The sequence below is a fragment of the Schistocerca americana genome, chromosome 2, assembly GCF_021461395.2.
Source record: "Schistocerca americana isolate TAMUIC-IGC-003095 chromosome 2, iqSchAmer2.1, whole genome shotgun sequence".
NCBI classification, from domain to species: domain Eukaryota; kingdom Metazoa; phylum Arthropoda; class Insecta; order Orthoptera; family Acrididae; genus Schistocerca; species Schistocerca americana.
Window position 1 is genome coordinate 398,161,601 of NC_060120.1, and position 24,850 is coordinate 398,186,450.

The 24,850-nt window shown below is 39.1% G+C and overlaps 1 protein-coding gene across 2 annotated transcripts in view; it reads right to left on the reverse strand.

Annotated features, from left to right (window-relative positions):
* The window catches only part of LOC124589661 (NADPH:adrenodoxin oxidoreductase, mitochondrial), a 72,344-nt gene that overhangs the window by 33,048 nt on the left and 14,446 nt on the right, over window positions 1-24,850 (reverse strand). For both annotated transcript variants that reach the window (XM_047131579.1, XM_047131577.1), the window contains exons 4-5: window positions 19,688-19,903; window positions 6,711-6,903 (exon numbers count right to left, since the gene is read on the reverse strand). In XM_047131579.1, the coding sequence (XP_046987535.1) occupies window positions 6,711-6,903; window positions 19,688-19,903 (409 nt within the window). The remainder of the gene's footprint in view (window positions 1-6,710; window positions 6,904-19,687; window positions 19,904-24,850) is intronic.

Below are 24,850 nucleotides of genomic sequence, written 5' to 3' on the forward strand. Positions count from 1 at the left end.
TGTTCTGCAAGGTGATTAATACTTCACTGTCAGAAAAGTGGAAATAAAATAAAATCTGAAACTAATAACATATTTTAGTCTACTGGAATTATGTGAATGTATTTTACTTCACTTGATGGCTCGCAGCCACAGAAATCTGTTTTGTTTTCACTTGACGTAAGAGCAAAACGCGAACTGCGACAATACTAGCAATACTAGATAGTGGTACCCCCCCCCCCCCCCCTCCCCCGCCGCCCATTTCTTCGAGCGTTTGAGGTAGAACGCAGAAAATTTAACACATTGACTGCTACGTGAGTTAAATATAACTCACAGGAAGTGTTCTCTTCGGGCCACGTGAAGTAAATACAACTCACAGACATTTTTCCATTTAAAGCTCTGTGGTGCAGTTGTAACTCACAGGAGCGTGCTGCGACTCTGTCTAATAGTAGGTTATGGCCCCAGTAACAAATCATGTACATGGCCTACGGTTTTCAAGAGCTCAAGAGTAGTTATTGAGATTTGAATTCGTGAGTTATGTATAACTCACATGGGTCAGTCATATTGGACATATATGAGTCACAAGTCTTACATTTCCATGCAGTTTGTTTGCATTTCTTGACAGCTTACTCTCGTCCAAAATCATTCTTCATTTTTTCGTAGCACACAGTACACCTACGTCTGGCTGCTCCCATGTACAAATTAGTTTGTTGAGTCACATATTCTAAAAGTTCATCAGTTACAAAATATTTGAAGAAATCATATGGTGTGTTGCCTTTGAGAGTTAGTGCAACAGAAGCATTTACACCAAAACTGGAATGAATAAATGTAAAGTTATTCATATTTGTATATGTAAGTGGCCCCCAGACAATCTCATTAGAATTCATTCTAAGTTTGTCATCTTCATCTTCAGAACTTTCTGGTATTACACTTACTTCAATTGAACCTGAACCAACTGCAGTAGTTATAGCACTAACACGGTTAGAGATGCTTTGTTGCCTGGTTTTTACAGCTGTGAAGTCTGGTTGTGTGGACATAAAACTCTTCTTCCTACCTTCACTGATGTGATTTCATCATCAGAATTTCTGGTTTCACTTCTGGTCTCCTCTGGTAAAAATTCATCTGAGCTATCACCAAATAAAGACACAGAATCTCCATCACTTATGTCCATAACTTCATCTAAAAGCTGCTGTACATGCCTTTGTTCATCTTCATAACTTCTACGTGACATAATCTTCTGCCACAATATCACTTTGTTATGGAGCAAACAGCACTGAATAAAGACTGTAGCAACAATGCAGGGAAGCAATAATGGAACTGTACACAAATAATGCTGTGGAATGAAAAACTGACAGGAGTACAAACTGAGATGTTTATATTTTCCCACCGCCGCGTTGCAAATGTTTTGACTTTTGAGTGAAATGCCCAGTCGATGTGCTGTTGTTTTCACGTCAATTCTACCAACAGTGAAAGTTGTTTAGTTCTTGGGGTGTTGTAAAATTCCTGGATTCGTCTCGTCGCTGTGCAGCCTATGAAAAGGATTGTGGAAGACTCCCAAATAAATTCCAAAGTACAGTGCAGTTTTAACACCAATATATTTCCAGGACTCTGGTCTCCGAGCCTGGTGAACTGTACCGGTTACATCACATGTACCCAAAGTTGACATCAATCGACACAGAGTTCGCAACAATCAACAAACGAGTGAGCCTACAATACATTTGCTCACAACCATAGCCAAAAAACGAGTGCCCCAAGGCGCCTGCGTGACCTTTATTTATACTTTTGTTAACAATTACCTACAATGAAAATTACAATTTTATATAAAATCACAATTAAAAGTTAAGCCGAATATGAGATACACATTGCTAAAAATTTACAATCTCAGTGTTGAACAAGGTGAACCTATTTTCAACTTAGTTACGAGTTAATACAACATTTTCTGAGTAATTATGTTACAGGTAACAATTACATTTCTAAATTTGTTTATAACAAATCAACTAGTGCCTGAATTTTAGTGCTAACATATATCGGAGATTCAATTAACATGCTTTATTTATATGTCCTATTTAATTTGCTGTAGTAATTTTATAATGATAGGTTTACTGGTACATCCTGACCAAGTGCTACATTTCTTTCAATTAGTTGCAGTATTAATTTCACATTTATATTGTGTTTTTCACATAAGAACAAAGTTAATCAGCAAAGCATCATTTTCGAATTATATGTATACTGAAATAGTGGTTATTTTTGTATGTAATTTGGAAACAGGTCACTTTACAATCAGGCAATTAGGACTGGTGTTTATCTTTAATGCTCTCCGAGGCGTTCTGATTGGTAGCAATGAGATAAAGTAATATTTCAAAACCTATAATTATTAGCGACATAGCAAATGACACACCTGGTACCTTTACTCTGGGACCATGTGAATCATATGTAACTCACACAAAAAAGTTTAAAAAAGGTACTAAAATGCCATATTTTCACTTTATTTGCACTTAACAAGTTAACTTGGAGCAAACTAAAGCAGGATATTGACAAAAAGTAAATGGCCCCAAGGGGTCACTAACCCAACTATACCATGGCAGTCAATGTGTTAAAAAATTTCGATTTTTCAAAAATATGTTCATTTTGTAGCGCACATCTTTCTAAGGAGTCTGATATATGAAACATATATGTTGAGGAAATTTAAGACATGTTATTTGATCTGTAGTTTAAAAATTTAGGTTTTCTGCAATACGAGTGCGGACATATCATTGAACATTGCAGCTGCCCATCTAGATGAAAAGCATACAATATTCACCTGCATGCTGCACATGAATCTGGTATTGGAGACATATGGATATAGCTCAACATATTACCATACATTTAAATTCAGACTGAAAAAAAAAATTGTGGAAAAAAAAAGTATTTCCATATTGAATACAAATTTAAATGTTAGATAAAAAAAAATCTATTCACCAAGCAGCAGCAGGGGAAAACACACACACACACACACACACACACACAAAAGGATTTAACTTTTACATGCTCTCAGTGCCAGTGGCTCCTTCTACTGGTGGAATAGTTGAAGGGGAAAGAAGAGAGGTGAAGGAAAAGGACTGGAGATGTTTAGGGAAAGGGGTACAGTTTAGAAAACTGGGTAACTTTTCTAAACCACACCAGGCCTTTTCCTTCATCTCTCTTCCTTACCCATCAACTCTTCCACCAGAAGAAGAAGCCACTGGCTCTAAAAGTTTGTGAAAGTTATATCCTTTTGTGTGTGATTTCCCCTGCCACTGCTTGGTGAGTAGATTTTTTTTTTATCTGTCAATTTACATTATACTATCAATAATTGATTATTTTCATTGTTAAGTTTAGGTGTTAGGTTGTCTTTTACAAAAGTATTTATCAACAGCATAGCCCTATATGGAAATGAAATGTCGGCAATAAACAGCATAGACAAGAACAGAATAAACGCTTTTGAAATGTGGTGCTACAGAATAACACTTAAGGTTAAATGAGTAGATCAAACGATTAACAAAGAACTGCTGAATTGAACTGGGAAGAAAAGAGGGTTATTGCACAACTTGACAAAAAGAAGGGATCAGTTGGTAGGAAAGATCAAGAGGCATAAAGTAATCATCAATTTAATTATTACAATCTAACACATACTTCACATAAAGTGGCTTAATAAAGTGTATGACCAATTTTTAAAGAAGTTTGGCTTTGTAGGCGTCTAAGGATGGCAACATATACATCTCACTGCACTATTAGTATTCTGGTAACTTCCACACAAATGACTACAATTGCAGGCAGGGTACACTTGGCAAAATGGGTATGTTTGTTTGTTTCACATTTGTTTAACTACTGTGAATGCAATGACAGATTTATCTGTGAGATCAATCACGAATTCATCAAATCCTGAACACTATGCTGCTGTTCTCAGTTACAATTTCAAAGGCTTCTGATCATGATTGATATGCTGCACAGATCTCCCTTCAACAAACTTGTATGACATACTGAACCTGGCCAACATGGCCACCACTCCAGAATAGCCTTCCCTCTGTCATTGAAAAGATCACAAAATTGCATTTACTGTACGTCATACTGCAAAAACAGTACATATATAAGTTTTACATAATTCACTCTTATGCACCGATACCCTGGACATGTCAAACTATGCCAACAGGATGGCTTTTTAAAGGTAAATCTTGCACAATATCTGTCATGGGTTATGAGCAGATTTTTCAGTGAATAAAAAGATTATATTACATTTCTTACTACCACATTGTATTATACATCAAATATAATTAGAACTTCACCAGCTTTAGGTGGTGACATTGGTTTATTGCTGGAGTGATTAGTTTGTGAGTTATTTGCATCTCATTATAATGACAGGGTAAAATTAGCATTTTCTCCATTAACTATTCAAACCAAAGGAAATTTGGAAATTTGTGGTAAGTTCCTATGGGACCAAACTGCTGAGGAGAATTATACATCTACAGAAAGCTACTCTGATTTGTTACCCTATACTACCATTATACATATTGATTTTCAAATTAATATGCACTTAAATGCATTTTTGATCATCATAATTGACATTCCCACTCATTATTCATATTGTATTGCTTTTATAAAATATCTAATATTGTCTTACAATACTGCTTTTAAGGCACGATAATGGACACTTTGTTTGTTATGACTGCTTAAGGCGATTTGAAGTTATAATTTTTTTAAGATAAAAGGTACATCTACATCTTCCATCATCTCCAGATAAGGTACTATTCCACACCTACAGTGTAGGTTTTTAAATGTGCTAACTCACATCATTTTTCTCTTTCATGTGGTGCCATTGCCTATAATATGGCTTTTTCAGTACTCATGTGGTGGTTGTGTATTAATTTACAGCCTTTCAGTTTCAACAATGTCTGCTTCCTCTCACCACATATTGCCTTGCAATGTTGTCGCTAAAGGAAAGCATCTCGCAGTAACCATCAATTATCTGCTGTGGCTTACTTTGTGGTCAGTACATCCCGCCAGCTGTGAGTACTCAGGTGTTGCCTGCTCTTGTGTGATGGCTCCAATACACTACCTGCCTGTGACTATATCTGCCCGTAACTTTTATGGTTTGTTACCTGATTTCTGACACAGACTTTTATTTTTGGAAATACATCCTCTATTAATCTGTTTTGCCAGTTATATATATGCATCTGTAAAACACAAAACCAGGATTGCCAGTGCATGCAAAGTCACAGAGCTTAACAGCAGAGAAATTGAAAGCTACTAAACAAGCTTTGCATTAATGATAGAACAAGGGAAGAGTTGGCCAGCAAGCAGTAGCCGGGCTTCACCACTACATGTGGTACCTAAAGACATCAACACAATATTGAGATTATTGATAAATGAATGTGAGAACAGTACCAAATCACTACCCAGAGCCCCATATTGAAGATTTTTGCAGTGAATCCATGTAGTACAATAATACGTTACACACTCAAACTGGTCAGAGCTCATTATCAAATCCTAGTTGCAGCTGAAGGCATTGCTAAATCTACACATATGCCAATTGGCCTATATTACACAACAAATACTTTTCAGAGGTACATGGACAAAATAATACAAAGTTTAGGTTTTTTGCTATTTCCATATCAAAGACATTCTGGTGATGTCAATGAGAGAAGAGAAACATCTCAAACATTTACAACAACTGATAATCAAACTGAAAGAACATGGACTAGAAATCAATTGTTTTTGGGGCTCTGAAGTTAGATTCCAGAGGCGTGGCATAAAACTGCAGGGCATCAGACCACTAAATGAGCTAGTGGAATTCATTCAACTATTTCCACAATCCAGTACGGGAACTATGAGGATCTTTAGGTGAATTGATTCCTAATGATGTTTTGTGCAAAACTATAAAAAAAACTGCACTGATTCACAACTTATTGAAGGGTTCACCAAGGCTGGACGCTGCACTACACACATGATAACAGCTTTTAATGAAGTGAAAAGGTCTATATTGGGAGCTGCATTTTTGGCATACCCACAACTGCTGCCGCTAGTTACTATAAGAAATGCATCTGTGATCACCAAGAAAGCCATGTTGCATCAATGTATAGACCACTACTGGGAACCACCAGTTTTGCATAGCCATAAATTAGCCAAAGAGGAGAAAAGGTGGTGCATGTATGATCACGAACTTGATGCCCTATTCCATTATGAATTGAAGCTTTGGCTGCTTTCTTGTTTCAGTCACGTCTGTTCCAAATTACACTTGTTTGTCAATACCTGGAAGGATGCATATTTTGCTGTGTAATGCAACTGACTCTCTTAGCTCAATGGTGTACTAAATCTAATTACTTATTGGCCCTTCTCGGTAGGAAATTTGAATTAAGAAAACTGTTAAGCTACAAAGAGAGAGAATGGCTGGCTAGTACTGACCTTCAGGAGGTAAAATTGCAAATACTATTAGTAGAAAATGCTATTCCTAGCTCTGGGAATTTATATTTTCCTTCATCAAATTGGAAAGAGGGATTGAAAGGGGAAGATCAGAAAGGAGGGGCAGGTCACTCAGACTCCATGCTGAGAGGAACCCCTCTATTGCAAAGAATGAGGAGTGTTGTGTGGCCAGCTATTCCACCTCCTTGTAATTTTACAATTTCCTCAATTGTATTTTCCACACAGGGGCTTCCCTTTACCTCTTGTTATCCATCAGCATCGACAGTAAACTCACCACAATTCAATAAAATAGAACAGACCTGGAATCTTGTCAGGAATTCCTGTGAAACATGTAGGATCCATAATTGTCTTGCACCCTGGAAGATTGAGCATTTCACGAAATTCCTTAATTGTGAAGGCCACCTGCATAGGACCACGCCTGCCAATGACACGAACGTGACGCACTCTACTTGTTGACAATGCAGAAAGAGCATGTTCAGTGATATCTGTCAGCTGAAAGGTAGCAAAATAAAGTAAACAAATAATTAAACCATAGCATATTCATTTGGAGATGATATCTTTTTATATATAAGTGCCATTACATACACAAGGCTGATGTACTGTGACACCAGGTGTCTCAAGTGCTTGGCATTTAGTGTGACCAGTTTTGCTCCCAAATGGTTCTAATACTTCCAGCATTTGTGATGTAATAGAATACAGGAAGCTGTCAGGCTGCTATTCTTACCACCTTAGCGAATACAGGTGAGAAGAGAAAATAATTAGATTTAATGCATGTAAAGGCAACTGACTTAAATTTATATACTTAATTTGTATATTATTAGAACTTTTACTGCATGAATGTTTGTTTTCTTTGCTTCATGTTTACATCAAGGGCAACACACACACACACACACACACACACACACACACACACACACACACACACAATTCTACGATCCCTTTACTTGGTGTGTAGTTGCCTTGTCTCATACAATTAATTTGTGTTACATTCATGATTTACTACATCATATTAAATACCATGATTATCTGCATAAGATAAAATACAGTAGGTACAAGATTTTAATAAAAAAGAAGCTAAGCTGAATTGGTCATAGACCTAAATACATATTTTCGCCTTAGTAAGTGGGTAGATAATGTTAAGAATATATTAACAATCTTTTTATTCATCAGTATGTATCATCTTTACCACCACCATTATGAAAAACAATATTTCTTTCACTCCCCTACCTTTACCCCTGACCTTTCCATAACATTATTCTTGAAATTTCATGTACACTATCTTTAATTTTCCAGCAATTTTTTTCTTCTACAGTAGCATGTCAAATAAGGAAACAAAATAAATAAAACATTGATACATTGTTTTTTCTTTTCATTCATTCCCTCACTCACTGAGTTCTATATTCCATCAGAAAGGAGGGCTTCCACAGATCTGGAGTGAGTCACGGTATAAATAACAAATTAACATAAGACAATCCATCATATATGCTGCATTAACAATAAACTATCACTATAATGTTTAATACTTTTTAAACTTACACCTGCTAAATTTCGCATAGCAAATTAGTATAAAACTGCTACTCTGAATAAAGCTGCTTCTACAGTTTATCTCCTGTTAGTAGCTTAATATTTGCTTGAGTACACTGGTGCTTTTAAAATAGTTACATCATCTGAAAATACAGAAGTCTGTTTAAAATACACCATTACTCGTTATGAGCTCTACAATGAACACTTTGACTTGCTATGAAGCTAACAGAAATTTTCAGTTCTTAAATAGAGATCATCAGATAATTTCTAGGAGTGGATAATGAGGTAAATTTTTAATTTTCTTTTGAACTGACGGGTATTTTCAACTCCCCCTCCCCCCCCCCCCCCCCCCCGGCCTTTCATGTTAAACAGGAGCTTGTTGAACTTTTGAACCAGAGGAAATAACTCCACTCTGAACCCTAGATAAGAAAGCAAAGTCTGCATGAAAACCTTTTCTGTAACTAGTTTAGGAGTGAAGGAGGCCACTCAACTGAAAACCAGAAGTGTACAGACATACCCAAAAAGAATGAAAACTTTGCTAGCTTTCAGAAGAAAGAGAGAGAGAGAGAGAGAGAGAGAGAGAGAGAGTGAGTGCTTTCGCTTGTCAGAGGGTTTCTTCTGAAAACTAGAAAAAGTTTTCATTCTCTTTTATGTGTCTGTCAACAACTGTATGCTCCTGCTTTTCAGTGAGTGGTCTTCTTTATTCCTAAATTATTTACATTCTGCCAGAACTTTTCTTACTATATGTAAATCATTTTTGTGTCTTGTATTGTGATTGTGCATATCAAAGTTCAGTTGAATTTGATTTTTTGTTATCAGTAGCTACAAAAATTAGGGAGTAAATGTACTGGGACATGAGTGTAAAGAATTTCAAGATCTTTAAAGAGACCTCTGCATAACATGTTGTTTTCTGATTTACACAATATTCTTTCAGACTATTTTGGTTGAACAGATATTGTACCTAATTTACTTTGGACTCTTCCCCAGAAGGTAATTTCATAAGACAACAAGGACTGAAAATATACAGAAAAAGTCAAGATTCTTGTCTGTAAGTCAACACAATAATTCTAAGAGCCAAACATGCTGAACTGATCTCATTTTAATTTGTTCTTCATTAGTATTCGAAGGAATTTTATAGTGTTCCATTTAATTTAGGGCTGTTAATGCCTACTTCCTGTCCTAGCAGGTCTTTCTTGCTTGCGTGTAAGTACATAATGTGACTCCTTAAGAAACTGGGATTTAATTAGCTGTGAACTAGTTGTAGGGCCGTTCAGATGTAATGTGAACAATGTTAGGTAACGCTGAATTTGGACTCTTGATTGATACGCTACTGTCATTAGAAAATATTACAGTTTCAGAGCTACTCTTTAAAGTCACAGTAAGGTAATTTGTATACACAGAGCAGACACAATAGTGATACCTGTTGAACTCCACACATTATGTTTCCCCATTCTGAAGCTTTCGAAATGTGGTGCTACAGAAGAATGCCGAAGATTAGATGGGTAGATCACATAACTAATGATGAAGTATTGAATAGGATTGGGGAGAAGAGAAGTTTGTGGCACAACTTGACCAGAAGAAGGGATCGGTTGGTAGGACATGTTCTGAGGCATCAAAGGATCACAAATTTAGCATTGGAGGGCAGCGTGGAGGGTAAAAATCGTAGAGGGAGACCAAGAGATGAATACACTAAGCAGATTCAGAAGGATGTAGGTTGCAGTAGGTACTGGGAGATGATGAAGCTTGCACAGGATAGAGTAGCATGGAGAGCTGCATCAAACCAGTCTCAGGACTGAAGACCACAACAACAACAACAACAACAACAACATTCTGAAGTTAGCTTCAAGTATGTTCCAGTCTATCAGCATGGTTCCAGTCTATCAGCATGACTCTGCTTTTGGTTATCAAGCTACATCTCTGACTCAAAGGTCTGACATGGTAGCAGAATATAACAAGAGGATAATTTTTCTTGTTTATCTCTGTCAGGGCTTCATTTGCTAGGGCTTGAGCAGCTTTCCCTGAGGAGAACCCTTTATGAAAGCTAAACTGACAGGCACAAAAATAAGTTTTGTTCAGAAAAATGAGTCAGTACTCTATCATAGGCCACTTTCTCAAAAACCTTTGAAATGAGTGGAAGGAGTAAAATGGGACTGTAATTAGGGGTGATTTTCTGATCTCCAATTTTACAGATGGATATTACTACAGAATATTTAAGTCTCTCTGGAAATATGGCCTGCATCATTGCCTAATAAGAAAAATAGCTACAGGGAAGTCCTATAAAGTTAGAGGAGATGTCAATCCCAATTTTTTGCAAAAATGCAAGCCAAGTTTTAAATGCATCACAAAGATGTTGCTTCATAATTGCTGCACTGAAATTTGAATTCCATACTCTTGAAACAAACTAATGAATAAAAAACACAGTATTCAAGCAATGCAGCTGGTGGCAAGCTGAAAAGTTAACAGAAACATCAGGTAGAACATAAACTTAGAAAAAAAGATTTTATGGGAAACAAAACAGTACTGTTATCCTTTTCTGTTGGTCTAATGAAAATAACTGCTTCACGTTTACTACTGTATTAAAAATATTCAAGTATTTGTTATGGTTGAATGCCCCTGTATTTTTTGCCAATGAAAATAGGGAAAAATTGTTCATTATTCATAGTCTCTAAGCATTCAGGAAGGAGTACTGTAAAACATAACTTCTTCTTAAACTAATACAGGTAAATCATCTAACCACTAGACTGAAATGTGGCATCTAGAAGAGAAAGGAAAAACTGATGGTGGCGGGCAAGGGGGAGGAGGGGGGAGGGGAGCGGAAGAGGAGAGGGAGGGAGGACCTACAAACTTTTTCAAGACATAATGAGAAACTTAATCAAGACTCCGAGTCTAGAGAGATAGCAGAGGATAGGACAAAACAAGAATCACAGTATTATACACCCTGTAGTGTTCTTTCCGTAGGTTCCATCTTTCCCTTATGTGTACCTGTAGCAGCAATTTGAAAAACTTCAGGCCATTCAGAACAAAATACAATGCGGCATTAACTTTTGTTATCCCAAAAAACAATTCTGTAACATAGTAACAATAATGACTCAGCCCCAGCCCCCCCCCCCCCCCCCCCCCCCATTGCTATTGCTTCTACACTATACAAGCAACCTTATGGTGTGCAGCTGACTGTAGTTCAGGTATAATTTCTCCTTTCTGTTCCATTTGTTCATGTTTGAAGGAAGCATTCAGAGAACCATTATCAGTAAGGTTACACATGAGTTTAAATGTGATTATTCCACGAGCTGTACATGGGAGGACATTATATGTTGTCTGGGTCTTCTTGGCTTCTGTCTCTCACGGTTTTAAAAGTAAGTTATTTTTGTGATGCATCATATCTTGTCTTGCTTGTAGTGTTTCTACTGTCGTTTGATGAGCAACTGTGGGGTGCTCTCACACTATTACTAAGTGAATCCCTGGCAAAACAAACACTTTTCTTTTCATCTTTTCTATCTCCTCTATTGAACTTGCCTGTTAAGGACTAAACTGACAAGAAATACTTAAAAATTCATTGAAGGGGGTTACCTAAGCTACTTCTTCTGTGAATGAATTATGTTTCCTTAGAAGTCTTCCAACTGACTCTCACTGTGGCATTCATTTTTGCTACAAGTAGTTTTATGTGGTCATTCCACTTTAGATCACTCCAGAGGCACACTAATATTTTGTAGTTGTTACTGTTTCCAGTGACTGAAAATCAATAGTGTAAATGAAAAATCTTTCCACCCATTTTGTACAGTACATTGCACAGACATGGTAGCTTCCAAACCAATATCCTCAAATCTCAACGACATACAATAACCAACAGCAGCAACAACAACAACAACAACAACAACAACAGAGAGTATGCAACCATCTTGACTGCAGAATCAGTGGGGGACAATTCTTGCTGCTGACTGTTAAGAAATTAAGCTCAAGTACTTTTGCAATAAGTACACACATTGATGTTTAGTTTTTAACAAAGGCAGCTAACTTCATTTATTTCACTCTTTAATACCATATGCTCTCATTTTCGTGGGTAACTCTACTTATTAACAAATGATCTTCATTTTACAAAACCCACTAATTGGAATTATAGGCAGAGTAAGTCAATGAATCTCTCGCTGCAAACTGTTTGCACAGTTGGTAATCTTAGTGGTGCTTTTCAGTACCTATCCTCTCTTACGTGTTTCGTAACTACAGGCCTTAATCTCTACGAAAACAACTCTAAAAGTCATTCATCACGGTACAGATGCAGGAACATTTTGAGGAAACAACTGTTGTTGGTGCAGATAGGTGCCACATCTGGTAGCACCAAAATGTTCAATTCACTTGCCACAGAGCTCAAAAGCCTCAGAAATTGCACTACCTTTGCAAATCTAAATTAAAACTGTTTTTGTTGTATAATTCTTTTTGTTCAGTTGATAATTTTGCAAATGTAAATTTACCAGATAATTTATCATCATAAGTGGCTCACGTTTCTTAAGTGTGATCAAACACTCTGCATACATATGATCATTATTATTTATGTCATTAGGCTATTTACTTCTAACAATTGTAATCTTATGTGGATGGATTATTATGAATTCATTGTATTATTACTGTATAAACATTTTTATTTTACAACTGTACTTATAAGGTTACTGTAATCAAGTCAGTGGAGAGCAAAATAATCACTGTGTCAATCCATGGAATATGTATCCCTGGTGATAAAAAACAAGCATAAATATTTCAATGACTGGTAACTCAGCTGGCAGCAGCCTTTTAAGTAGTTGCAGGGGCAACAGTCTGGCTGAATGACTGATCTGGCCTTGTAACACTAACCAAAACGCCCTTGCTGTGCGGGTACTGTGAACAGCTGAAAGCAAGGGGAAACTACAGCCGTAGTTTTTCCCAAGGGCATGCAGCTTTACTGTATGGTTAAATGATGATGGCTTCCTCTTGGGTAAAATATTTCAGAAGTAAAATAGTCCCCCATTCGGATCTCCGGGCGGGGACTACTCAGGAGGACGCATTTATCAGGAGAAAGAAAACTGGCATTCTACGGATCGGAGTGTGGAATGTCAGATCCCTTAATCGAGCAGGTAGGTTAGAAAATTTAAAAAGGGAAATGGATAGGTTAAAGTTAGATATAGTGGGAATTAGTGAAGTTCAGTGGCAGGAGGAACAAGACTTCTGGTCAGGTGAATACAGGGTTATAAATACAAAATCAAATAGGGGTAATGCAGGCGTAGGCTTAATAATGAATAGGAATATAGGAATGCGGGTAAGCTACTACAAACAGCATATTGAATGCATTATTGTGGCCAATGTAAATACGAAGCTCACACCTACCACAGTAGTACAAGTTTATATGCCAACTAGCTCTGCAGATGACGAAGATATTGATGAAATGTATGATGAGTAAAAGAAATTATTCAGGTAGTGAAGGGAGACGAAAATTTAATAGCCATGGGTGACTGGAACTTGATAGTAGGAAAAGGAACAGAAGGAAATGTAGTAGGTGAATATGGAATGGGAGTAAGGAATGAAAGAGGAAGCCGCCTGGTAGAATTTTGCACAGAGCATAACTTAATCATAGCTAACACTTGGTTCAAGAATCATAAAAGAAGGTTGTATACATGGAAGAAGCCTGGAGATACTGGAAGGTCTCAGATAGATTATATAATGGTAAGACAGAGATTCAGGGACCAGGTTTTAAATTGTAAGACATTTCCAGGTGTGGACTCTGACCACAATCTATTGGTTATGAACTGTAGATTAAAACTGAAGAAACTGCAAAAAGGTGAAAATTTGAGGAGATGGGACCTGGATAAACTGAAAGAACCAGAGGTTGTAGAGAGCTTCAGGGAGAGCATTGGGGAATGATTGAAATGAATGGGGGAAAGAAATACAGTAGAAGACGAATGTGTAGCTTTGAGAGATGAAATAGTAAAGGTAGCAGAGGATCAAGTAGGTAAAAAGACGAGTGCTAATTGAAATCCTTGGGTAACAGAAGAGATATTGAATTTAATTGATGAAAGGAGAAAATATAAAAATGCAGTAAATGAAGCAGGCAAAAAGGAATACAAACGTCTAAAAAACGAGATCAAGAGGAAGTGCAAAATGGCCAAGCAGGGATGGCTAGAGGACAAATGTAAGGATGTAGAGGCATATATCACTAGAGGTAAAAAAGATACGCATATATCACTAGAGGTAAAAAAGATACTGCCTACAGGAAAATTAAAGAGACCTTTGAAGAAAAGAGAACAACTTGCATGAATATCAAAGAGCGCAGATGGAAACCCAGTTCTAAGCAAAGAAGGGAAAGCAGAAAGTTGGAAGGAGTATATAGAGGGTCTATACAAGTGCGATGTTCTTGAGGACAATATTATAGAAATGGAAGAGAATGTAGATGAAGATGAAATAGGAGATATGATACTGTGTGAAGAGTTTGACAGAGCACTGAAAGACCTAAGGCGAAACAAGGCCCCGGGAGTAGACAACACTCCATTAGAACTTGGGCGAGCCAGGCTAACAGAACTCTACCATCTACTGAGCAAGATGTATGTGACAGGCAAAATAACCTCAGACTTCAAGAAGAATATAATAATTCCAATCCCAAAGAAAGCAGGTGTTGACAGATGTGAAAATTACCGAACTATCAGTTTAGTAAGCCACGGCTGCAAAACACTAACATGAATTCCAGAATGAGATTTAACTCTGCAGTGGAGTGTGCGCTGATATGAAACTTCCTAGCAGATTAAAACTGTGTGTCAGACCGAGACTCGTGCTCAGGACCTTTGCCTTTCATGGGCAAGTGCTATGCCAACTGAGCTACCCAAGCACGACTCACGCCCCGTCCTCACAGCTTTACTACTTCCAGTACCTCGTCTCCTACCTTCCAAACTTTACAGAAGTTCTGTAAAGTTTGGAAGGTAGGAGAAGAGGTACTGGAAGTAGTAAAGCTGTGAGGACGGGGTGTGAGTCGTGCTTGGGTAGCTTAGAACTTCAGTAAAGTTTGGAAGGTAGGAGACGAGGTACTGGAAGTAGTAAAGCTGTGAGGACAGGGCGTGAGTCATGCTTGGGTAGCTCTGTTGGCACAGCACTTACCCGTGAAAGGCAAAGATCCTGAGTTCGAGTCTCGGTCTGGCACACAGTTTTAATCTGCCAGGAAGTTTCACTAACATGAATTCTTTACAGGCAAATGGAAAAACAGGTAGCAGCCGACCTCAGGGAAGATCAATTTGGGTTCTGTAGAAATATTGGAGCACGTGAGGAAATACTGACCCTACGACTTATCTTAGAAAATAGATTACGGAAAGGCAAACCTATGTTTCTAGCATTTGTAGACTTAGAGAAAGCTTTTGGCAATATTGACTGGAATACTCTCTTTCAAACTCTGAAGGTGGCAGAGGTCAAATACATGGAGCGAAAGGTTATTTACAATTTGTACAGAAACCAGATGGCAGTTAAAAGAGTCGAGGGGCATGAAACGGGAGCAGTGGTTGGGAAAGGAGTGAGACAGGGTTGTAGCATATCCCCGATGTTATTCAATAAGTATATTGAGCAAGCAGTAAAGGAAACAAAAGAAAAATTTAGAGTAGGAATTAAAATCCATGGAGAAGAAATAAAAACTTTGAGGTTCGCCGATGACATTGTAATTCTGTCAGAGACAGCAAAGGACCTGGAAGAGCAGTTGAATGGAATGGACAGTGTCTTGAATGAAGGATATACGATGAACATCAACAAAAGCAAAATGAGGATCATGGAATGTAGTTGAATTAAATCATGTGATGCTGCGGAAATTAGATTAGGAAATGAGGTGCTTAAAGTAGTAAATGAGTTTTGCTATTTGGGGAGCAAAATAACTGATGATGGTCGAAGTAGAGAGGATATAAAATGTAGACTGGCAATGGCAAGGAAAGCGTTTCTGAAGAAGAAAAATTTGTTAACATCGAGTATAGATTTAAGTGTCAGGAAGTCGTTTCTGAAAGTATTTGTATAGAGTGTAGCCATGTATGGAAGTGAAACATGGCCAATAAATAGTTTAGACAAGAAGAGAATAGAAGCTTTCAAAATGTGGTGCTACAGAAGAATGCTGAAGATTAGATGGGTAGATCACATAACTAATGAGGAGGTACTGAATAGAATTGGAGAGAAGAGAAATTTGTGGCACAACTTGACTAGAAGAAGGGATCGGTGGGTAGGGCATATTCTGAGGCATCAAGGGATCACCAATTTAGTATTGGAGGTCAGCGTGGAGGGTAAAAATTGTAGAGGGACACCAAGAGATGAATACACTAAACAGATTCAGAAGGATGTAGGTTGCAGTAGGTACTGGGAGATGAAGAAGCTTGCACAGGATAGAGTAGCATGGAGAGCTGCATCAAACCAGTCTCTGGACTGAATACCACAAGAACACAACAACTATATTACATTGTGTTTAGTGTCACAAGATAGAGTGAGGCTGGAAAGCTATTACATTTGGTACATTTTGAACACTAAGAGAGAAACAAATGTCCCTACCAAGGAACTAAGGAAGACCAAGTGTATGTAGAATGTGGGACCAAAAATGCAGATAATAATTTGGAAAACTACGTCCAGGAATTGTTAATTAACTTTGTGGGATCATTTGTTGCAGTCTTAATTTTTTAAAATGTTTCTCATGAATAGGTTCAAAGTGGTTTTGCCTTTATTTTATTGACTGTTCCATTTATAAAGCTTTTAGTTTATACTAATGCTTATTTTCTCAAAATGGCAGAAGAATATGTCACGTAGAAGTTATGAAGATGAACAAAGGCATGTACAGCAGCTTTTAGATGAAGTTATGGACATAAGTGATGGAGATTCTGTGTCTTTATTTGGTGATAGCTCAGATGAATTTTTACCAGAGGAGACCAGAAGTGAAACCAGAAATTCTGATGATGAAATCACATCAGTGAAGGTAGGAAGAAGAGTTTTATGTCCACACAACCAGACTTCACAGCTGTAAAAACCAGGCAACAAAGCATCTCTAACAGTGTTAGTGCTATAACTGCTGCAGTTGGTTCAGGTTCAATTGAAGTAAGTGTAATACCAGAAAGTTCTGAAGATGAAGATGACAAACTTAGAATGAATTCTAATGAGATTGTCTGGGGGCCACTTACATATAAAAATATGAATAACTTTACATTTATTCATTCCAGTTTTGGTGTAAATGCTTCTGTTGCACTAACTCTCAAAGGCAACACACCATATGATTTCTGCAAATATTTTGTAACTGATGAACTTTTAGAATATGTGACTCAACAAACTAATTTGTACATGGGAGCAGCCAGACGTAGGTGTACTGTGTGCTACGAAAAAATGAAGAATGATTTTGGACGAGAGTAAGCTGTCAAGAAATGCAAACAAACTGCATGGAAATGTAAGACTTGTGACTCATATATGTCCAATATGACTGACCCATGTGAGTTATATATAACTCACGAATTCAAATCTCAATAACTACTCTTGAGCTCTTGAAAACCGTAGGCCATGTACATGATTTGTTACTGGGGCCATAACCTACTATAAGACAGAGTCGCAGCACGCTCCTGTAAGTTACAACTGCACCACAGAGCTTTAAATGGAAAAATGTCTGTGAGTTGTATTTACTTCACGTGGCCCGAAGAGAACACTTCCTGTGAGTTATATTTAACTCACGTAGCAGTCAATGTGTTAAATTTTCTGCGTTCTACCTCAAACGCTCGAAGAAAGGGGCGGCGGGGGAGGGGGGGGGGGGGGGGGGGGTACCACTATCTAGTATTGCTAGTATTGTCGCAGTTCGGGTTTTGCTCTCACGTCAAGTGAAAACAAAACAGATTTCTGTGGCTGCGAGCCATCAAGTGAAGTAAAATACATTCACATAATTCCAGTAGACTAAAATATGTTATTGGTTTCAGATTTTATTTTATTTCCACTTTTCTGACAGTGAAGTATTAATCACCTTGCAGAACAATGAAGTTATTTTTGTCGGTGTTCTAAAGAAATTTGGCTTTTATTAATTTTTTCCATTGAGGCAGTCAATTTATTTGAACCGAAATGTTTAATTCCACACTAATGGTTAGTTTCAACTGTTCCCTGCATTTCAAAAGTGCATGTTTTCATCTTCTAGCACGTATGGCACTATGCCATAATAAAGAATCAAACATGAGAAAACAGTACTGCTACTCCAAGAAAATTTACATCTGAATCTGCACTTTGAGCCGAATTATGCATTTTAGTATGGTTCTTGAAATTCCAATGCTTTTGGAGTACCCTCCGATGTCTTGTTTCTTTCATGACATAATGTGAGATCTTTTAATGTTTTACACGTACGAACATACGGGCTTCCTGTGTCATCGTAACTGCGCAAGCGCGGTGACGCCTGATATCTGGCGCTTTCTGGCATCTGCTGAAATGAACCTATTTCTAGCAGGTCACAGGAAAATATTGCAAATGGTTGTTAGAAAAGCATTACTTTCAAAGTAAATTTCCTTTAACACAAGATGAACTGTGTGTGAGAATGTACGATGAATTTCTTAAATCACAGAGCGTTTGACTTTCATTTAAAAATCAACTCCTTGGGGACGACCATTTTGAAAAATTTCGACTCCAGAAGATCAGACATTTATGTTGTTATTAAAAATTTTACTGGCTTTAGGATAATGGAATGTAGTCAAATTAAGTCGGGTGATGCTGAGGGAATTAGATCAGGAAATGAGACACTTAAAGTAGTAAAGGAGTTTTGCTATTTGGGGAGCAAAATAACTGATGATGGTCAAAGTAGAGAGGATATAAAATGTAGACTGGCAATGGCAAGGAAAGCGTTTCTGAAGAAGAGAAATTTGTTAACATCGAGTATAGATTTAAGTGTCAGGAAGTCGTTTCTGAAAGTATTTGTATGGAGTGTAGCCATGTATGGAAGTGAAACATGGACGATAAATAGTTTGGACAAGAAGAGAATAGAAGCTTTTGAAATGTAGTGCTACAGAAGAATGCTGAAGATTAGATGGGTAGATCACATAACTAATGAGGAGGTATTGAATAGTATTGGGGAGAAGAGAAGTTTGTAACACAACTTGACTAAAAGATCACCAATTTAGTATTGGAGGGCAGCGTGGAGGGTAAAAATCGTAGAGGGAGACCAAGAGATGAATACACTAAGCAGATTCAGAGGGCTGTAGGTTGCAGTAGGTACTGGGAGATGAAGAAGCTTGCACAGGATAGAGTAGCATGGAGAGCTGCATCAAACCAGTCTCTGGACTGAATACCACAAGAACACAACTATATTACATTGTGTTTAGTGTCACAAGATATAAAGTGAGGCTGGAAAGCTACTACATTTGGTACATTTTGAACACTAAGAGAGAGAGAAACGTCCCTACCAAGGAACTAAGGAAGACCAAGTGTATGTAGAAAGTGGGACCAAAAATGCAGATAATAATTTGGAAAACTACGTCCAGGAATTGTTAATTAACTTTGTGGGATCATTTGTTGCTGTCTTAATTTTTTAAAATGTTTCTCATGAATAGGTTCAAAGTGGTTTTGCCTTTATTTTATTGACTGTTCCATTTATAAAGCTTTTAGTTTAAACTAATTCTTATTTTCTCAAAATTAACAAGATTCTCCAATGACCAATTTTCACAAGTATAAAATGTTTGTCTCTCATAGATGTAAGTTGTCTTTTGAAGATGAACTTGACTGTATCTACTATAATTCTCTTTAAGTAATATAAATTTGATTCTCTTACCTTTAATTTGTCTACAGGTGTCAACAAAATCCTAGCCACATCAAGAGCAACATTCCCTTGCCCGACAACAACAGCTACCTCAGTATCAAGATTGACTGAGAGATCTTTGCATGATGGTAGCCCATTGTACCAACCAACAAATTCCCGAGCTGATAGCACATTTGATAAATTTTCACCAGGTATATCAAGCTTTCTGTCAGCATCTGCTCCATATGCCTGTCAAAGAGACAAAAAATTACTAATGTTTATAAAAATTGTAAGAGATCTAAATGTCGTAACGAATTGTAATGCAGTGTGTGACTCATGATCTGTGTTATGGGCAATGATGTCAGAAGGAAAATAATTAATGTTTCCAGTTTATCTTATAGCAGCTACACTTCACACAGGTTTGGTGTTAATATCAATGCAAATGTCTAACGTGGTTCCACAAAATTAATGAGATGTGTCACTATTCAGTTCATGTATTTCTGATGAATATAAAAAAAAAACAATATAGCTTTTTACTTTAGATATCCTATTAGAGGTTGAGTACATAATCTAATCAGTATGAACAAGAATTTTAGTGGTACTTGAATATGTTTACCAAAAGTCTGATACTGTTAAACTTGCAAGCATTGTTGCAAGTACTGACAAAAGCAGTTGTCGGAGAGGACATATAATAAAATGTGAATATATGAGACTGAAGGCCATAAATTCATTTTCATTGCATTATTTTATTGAATATATAGTTGGATTTGCAGAACCCCTTGTTTACAGTCTGAAAACTTGTTTTGAAACAAATTTGAGTCAATACGAGTGCAAAATATTAATCTTTACATCCAACTTTGTTTTATTCATATTTTTGTACATAAAGATATTTGAGGGCAATCCAAATTGAATTGTGTGATACGTGAAAATATCAGTAGATAACACTGATGGCCTACCAAACAGTACTTATTCATTTTTTACAGCATGATTTGCCAGCTGCCTCTCAATTTGTCTTTTGTAAAAAAAAATCCTCTATAGAGAAAGCTATATATGTTCTTGCAACAAACATTATCCTGTTGACATAAATGTTTTGTTACTTTGTGAAGACCTGTAAATGGGGACAATAAAATTCTATGTTGGTAATTAAAATCTGATGGCATTAGTAGCATCCGTGTTGTATTGGATGGTGTCTTAGATGGGAAAAGAGAGTCACATGCGTAAACTGCAACACAGGAATAAAATTCAACCCAGAACGGAAGCCCACAAAGTTCAGTTCAAAACCCAGTACTGTTCTTAACCTGCACCAATGATCTCCCATTACTTTAAAGGACTCTTCAGAACCTACAGTGTTCTCTGAAAACACACACAAGTTACTAATCAAGCACTCAAATGCAACTGGCTCACACACAATGTGGATGATCGCTGAACAGGCAGGCCTACGACTGTTGGTTCAGTGTCTTCTTTATGGAAGTAGCCTCTTAAGAAATGCAAATAAAGTGAAGAACTAACTCATTTAGATAACCAGTTTTAGCCAGTGTACAAAACAGCAAAAGTAACTTTCAAGTATTCTTTTTCTCCTTATGTAGAAACTAGTGGAAAGGGGGGGGGGGGGGGGGGGAGGGGTGCGAAGGTTCTATATTTCTAGTTCAATGGTGTTCAAAAAGCATCCATCATACACAGAGGAATAGATCTGTAATCCTAAAAGATGAAAGGAAAATTAAAAACATATGTTACTGGCCTCTTCACGTACAAGTTATAAATTCAAGGATAAAACACTGCTGTCAGTTGCACAACTGTTGTTGCATAAAAATTAAAGATCACAATAATAGATAAACAACAGCTATTTAGTAGAATTGTGGCAGTAGCAGCTTTTACAAAAGACCCACCTGGATAGCTGCACATGTTAGCATGCCGCTTCTGGGGTTTGGGGAGGTGTTAGCCCCAGATCGAATTTGCCTAGTTGATTAATGACAAGGGCCAGAGTGCCAAGACGAGTTTCCCACATCCATCCAGGTGAATATTGGGTTGGTATTTGTTGTGACAGTGCCACGAGATTTAAAAGCGCCGCTACGTCAGTACGCGAACACGGCGATAGAGGCGCTCCGCAGCTCGGCCGAGCGCGGGAGCGCCACCTGGCTATGAACGGCGCCGGCCGCATGTCACGGCACGGCAGTCGAATGACAGATACGGAGCTAGTAGCATCTAACCCGCTAGTGTTTCTACTTTTGTATATCCACACAATTTATTAGTGATTAAAGGTTATAACACTTTTTGGCGACGAGGTCGGATATTTTTTTTCCTGCATTGTGGAATTGCGTGTTCGTGTCGGGGCAGACATGGAACAGCTTATGCAAGCGCTCATTGAACAACAAACACAGCTGACGGCTGCTATTCAGGCGTTGTCGACGTCGCTTACTCATCGTCTGTCTTCCTCTTCTCCGCCTCCGTTCCCTCCTTATGACGAGGCCGCTGAAGACTGGGAGGATTATGAGAAGCGTTTGCGGCAACACTTCTTGGCTTTCGGCGTTGTCGACGCTTCTATGTGTAAGTCGTTATTTCTATCTTGGATTTCCCCACGGATCTATCAGCTGCTATCTCAGTTAGCCCCTCTGCGGGAACCTGCCTCTCTGTCCTTCCAAGAAATGTGTGAATTATTGTCCAACTATTACCGAAAAAACACCCACGTCGTTGCCGCCCGCGTGGCGTTCTACCGGTGTCGTAAACAGCCCCATCAATCTTACCGGGCTTGGGCGGCGGAACTACACGGTCTGAGTCGGAAATGTCAGTTTGTCACGGACACTCATCATGAGTCTTATGCTGATTCAATGGTTAGGGACGCTATTCTACGGCTTGCTCCTGATAAAGAAGTTCGGCAACGTGCCTTACAATTGCCAAACCCGTCGTTGTCGGAAGTTCTCAGCATCGCTCAATCTTTTGAAGTGTCTCACGCTGCTGGTGCGCAAATAGACGCGTGGTGTGATGTCGGCGCTGTACAAACCACTTTCGACGCGGACAATTTGCCTGTTTCACAGGGAAACGACTATGTGGCGGCGGTGCACTCGCGTCAACAACGTCGCGTTGGGCCGCCACACTCGCAGCGAAAACAGCAACCACAGAAGCAGGTTCGTTCCGCACTTCCTTCTTGTCCACGTTGTTTCGTACAGCATGACAGGGTCGCGTGTCCAAAACGTTGGGCCATGTGTAATTCATGTAGGAAAAAAGGCCACATTGCTTCTGTGTATCAGTCTCCTAAAGTTCCTGTCGACGAGGACGAGGCATCGGACATGGATGTTAACTGTGTGCTTTCTCAAACAAATAAGTTGTTTGTTACTGTTCGGGTTCTGGATAAAGACATTCGCATGCAAGTGGACACTGGCTCTGCGGTAACTCTCATTAATTCTCGCACGTATTTGGAGTTGGGCTCCCCTCCCGTGTCTCCAGTTACGCGAAATCTACGAACTTATAATAAGCAGAAAATTCCTATCGTTGGCCAGTTTGATGCTTCCACTGCCTACAAGTCTGTTGTTAGGCCCCTCACGTTTTATGTGGTGGATCATGCGGGCACTGAAAACCTGTTCGGCTATGATGCTTTCCAGTTGTTCGGGTTCTCCATTGATGATGATGTGCACCTCATATCTGAGGATATTCCGTATCAACAGCTGGATGGCTTGTGTTCTGAATTCTCGTCCGTGTTCTCTGCGGGTCTGGGTCGTGCCAAGGATTTTGAAGCCCACATTACTCTTAAACCTACAGCTCGCCCTAAGTTTTTCCGGGCACGCCCTATTCCGGTGGCGTTGCGTGCACCTGTCAAGGCTGAGATAGACCGGTTAACAGCTTCAGGGATTCTCCTTCCTGTTACCTCCAGTGAATGGGCATCGCCAATCGTGGTGGTTTCCAAACCAAACGGGAGTCTGCGATTGTGTGGTGATTTTAAAGCAACTGTCAACGCTCAGAGCCTCATTGACACTTATCCTCTTCCCCGTTCTGAGGAGTTATTTACCAAGCTCGCTGGGGGCCAGTTCTTTTCCAAACTTGACTTATCGGAGGCGTACCATCAGTTGCCGTTGGATGCATCTTCCAAGGAATTTCTCGTCATCAACACTCCTTGTGGGTTGTATCAGTACCAGCGGTTACCATTTGGCGTCGCTAGTGCGCCGGCCATTTTTCAGCGGTTTTTGGAACAGCTCACGGCTTCCGTTCCTGGCTGCATCAACTACCTGGATGACATTGTTGTCACGGGGGCCTCCACTGAGGAGCACCTTCGCAATTTGCGTTCACTGTTTCGGGTTCTGCATTCCGCTGGGTTGAAGTGCAATCTGGACAAGTCACAGTTCTTCCAACCCTCCATTGTGTATCTTGGTTTCCAATTGTCCCGTGAGGGTATACGTCCTCTACGACAGCACATTGCGGCCATTACCGCTCTACCCCGGCCGTCTACGGTCAAAGAACTTCAGGCGTTTCTAGGCAAGGTTGCTTATCATCACAAATTCATTCCATCCGCGGCAGCGGTGGCTCATCCTCTGCATCAGCTGTTATGCAAAAACGTTCCTTTCTGTTGGTCCGACGAGTGTGAGCAGGCTTTTGTCCGCCTGAAGGCTCATTTGCAGTCGGCGCCTCGTCTTGCCACATTCCGTCCGGGTCAGCACTTGGTTCTGGCGACTGATGTGTCACAGTATGGCCTAGGGGCTGTTCTCGCCCATCGGTATGAGGATGGGTCGGAACGACCCATCGCCTACGCTTCCAAGACCCTCAACGATGCCCAATGGCGTTACTCTCAAATCGAAAAGGAGGTGCTCGCTATCATTTATGCTCTAAAAAAGTTCAGCGTTTTTTTGTATGGTTCTAAGTTTCACCTCATCACCAACCACAAGCCGCTGGTCTCTCTGTTCAGCCCCTCGGCGTCGCTTCAGGATAAGGCAGCTCACCACCTGCAACGTTGGGCCTTATACTTGTCTCGTTTTCACTATGAGATTCACTATCGCCCCATGGCCCAGCACGACAACGCTGACGCGTTGTCGCGTTTGCCGATGGGCCCCGACCCGGTTTTCAATCGAGATGAACTACTCTGTTTCCACATTGATGAGGAAGAACGTCGTGCGGTCGAGGGTTTTCCACTTACAGGTTCGCAGGTCGCGTCGGCTACTGTGCGGGACCCGGTCCTGCGTCAGGTGGTCGGTTTTGTTCAACGGGGTTGGC